Below are 2,500 nucleotides of genomic sequence, written 5' to 3'. Positions count from 1 at the left end.
ACCTACTTACATCAATTCCTCTCCAGAACCATCAACAACAACTTCAAATGCATCCAGAGAGGTATTCGGCGGTCGTGCTCAGAACGAGCTGTTGATGTGATCAGCGATATCTACGGCTACCTTCACAAAGCTTCTGCAGAGGCGCTTGGGTGCTCGGTCACATTTTCCAACTGAGGGAGGATGAATAACGAAAATTTAACTGCACATGTTTTATAATTCTGTAGAGTAAACTCTCCCTCTCCCCGGCCATTCATATATAAATATCTACCTTTTAAATAAATCGCAGTGATCTTGATACCGGCCTGACTTTTGTTCTTTATCTCGTCTTCTGTATGTGTCGAAAACATAGATTTTCTTCTTTTTTTTATAGACTATTTTTCCTATTCAGGTGAAAATAAGAAACTTTGTTTCTCTTGGCTCACTGAACATAACTGCAAGCGTATTTTTTTTGCATAAAATGTTTCATGTTTAGTCTATATTATATCAATATTACCGGTGTTAGTGGTGCAACGGATAGGCGCAATGAGGTCTGTCCTAGAAGTAAGCTTCCTTGTTCTGTAAAATCAGCAATTTATTTTATTTTACAGACATGACATGTTGTACATACCTCCAGAAACAAGTGTCCTTTTCAACAAAACAAACTTTGATCTCAATGCACCCCTTTTTTTCGATGTAGTTTTTTAATCGAGTATTCTCGTCCGTTAGGTTAAACGTTGTATCCTTCTCAACCCGGATGAACCCCAACAGGCAGGGTTGAAGCAATTCGCCTTTTTAATAATATAACATTGTGCCGATGGATGCTTTAAACTTTAAGTGTCACTATGTACAGCTGAAGTGAAATTTTTTTTCTCCTTTAAATTAAGTATACTGGTATTCCCAATAACCAATATGGGTCAAGAAACAGAAACACACTTTCCCTATATAACAATTTTTAAAATTCTTTAGATGCAAAGGGTTCGACAGACCAAAATTCGCGCAAATTTTATGCTGGGATTCTGAAAAAGATTGAATGGATACAGCCTTGATATTTTCTCACCGTGTTTCTGTATATCCAACCTACAACGTATTAAAGATTACTTTCCTAAGTCTCATACTTTTGTTGTAACTGCCTTTTTAGTGTCATATATGATACTCGGACAAAAAAATTGATCATAAATTTTAATCAGAGTGATACTGTCAATCTTTTTTACACTGACAGAAAACTTATTACAATATCACAATGATCTTTTAGTACGTTGCAAACATATTATCTAGAAACAGTCATGCAAAGTGGGATTGAGTTGTGACTTTTACGTTCAGAAATATCTCTGCATAGGTGCCCCCCCCCCCTAAGAAAATCATAGTTTTGAGAAAACTGAAGAAAAAAAATGAATTCATACAAGTCTATTTCAACACAATGTTCAAAATCATGGCATATGTGGGCTCGTTATAGATGTTTTAGACACCTGACATTATTTCCAATCAGTAAAGCAGATTATGTTTCTCTGCTTAAATAATCCAAAATCGAAAAATCGGTTTTGGATACCAAAATCGACCTTTTCAGGCTGTTGGCTACTGCCGTGGTGTACCTTAAACATCTACAACTATAATTTCCGGTAACATGTTTGCTCGTAGCTCAATGTGTGTATAAACTTAGTAAAACCTCAATAATATGTCGTCCTAGCAAAACCCTAATGAGGTCTAAAAGCATTACGTCAGTCCTACGATCAGGATGCAGTATCAATGCTTATATGTCACGACCACTGAAATAAAGGATTTGGAGGACTGAAAGATCATGGCGAATACGAAATGTAAAATGGTTCTTCGTAAATTTATCTGGTACCACAAACATACAAACTGGAGCATTACTGAGCAAGGCTTCTACATATGGATGTGTTCCAGAATAATAAATTATATAGCATCAATATAATGCAGCTAACAAAAATAAGGTATTTTCAGTTGACCACGTTAATCGGGGTTCTGCTTCAAATTTTTAGCAGGCTTTGGGGTAATCACAAACAATATTTCTTGCATGCTCCTTGTGGTGTGTCTACACAGGCGGAGAGATGCGACAGTGGTAGCTTTCTTCAGCATCTTTTTGGAGACTATAAAAGGTTCGGAACACAAACCCTAAAGCCTAAAGCTTTCTCGTTTTTACTGACAAAGGGCTGAATTATTATTCTCCAAGGCAATCTTCGTTATATCTATCAGGCCATTAACTACAAGAAAGACTCAGACCTACACAGTCTAGTCCGCACACTCACAGACCCCACATATTTCCAAACCCTTTCTTCGCTCTCTTTTTATCCACTTAATATGCATGCACACATGTACATGCATACACAAAACATAAATAATAAATAATATACACATTTTCCTCTTACTTATCTCTTCCTCAGTGTTTGTGTATGTGTATGTGTATATGCATGTATGTGAATGTGTGTGTAGGTATGTATGTGTATGTATGTGTCTGTGTAAGTGTGTATGTGTGTTTGTGTGTGTGTGCGTGTGTATATATATA

General features: G+C 36.4%; 1 protein-coding gene across 1 annotated transcript in view; it reads left to right on the top strand.

The window, feature by feature from the left end:
- The window catches only part of LOC101855813, a 7,268-nt gene extending 6,971 nt beyond the window's left edge, over positions 1-297 (top strand). The window contains exon 5 of the mRNA XM_005105440.3: positions 27-297. Coding sequence (XP_005105497.1) covers positions 27-174 — 148 coding nt within the window. The 3' untranslated portion in view covers positions 175-297. The remainder of the gene's footprint in view (positions 1-26) is intronic.
- Positions 298-2,500: the final 2,203 nt, after the last annotated feature.

Source organism: Aplysia californica, unplaced genomic scaffold, assembly GCF_000002075.1.
Source record: "Aplysia californica isolate F4 #8 unplaced genomic scaffold, AplCal3.0 scaffold00471, whole genome shotgun sequence".
Taxonomy (NCBI): domain Eukaryota; kingdom Metazoa; phylum Mollusca; class Gastropoda; order Aplysiida; family Aplysiidae; genus Aplysia; species Aplysia californica.
The sequence above is the reverse complement of the archived record's forward strand: the minus strand, read 5'-3'. Positions and strand labels throughout refer to the sequence as shown.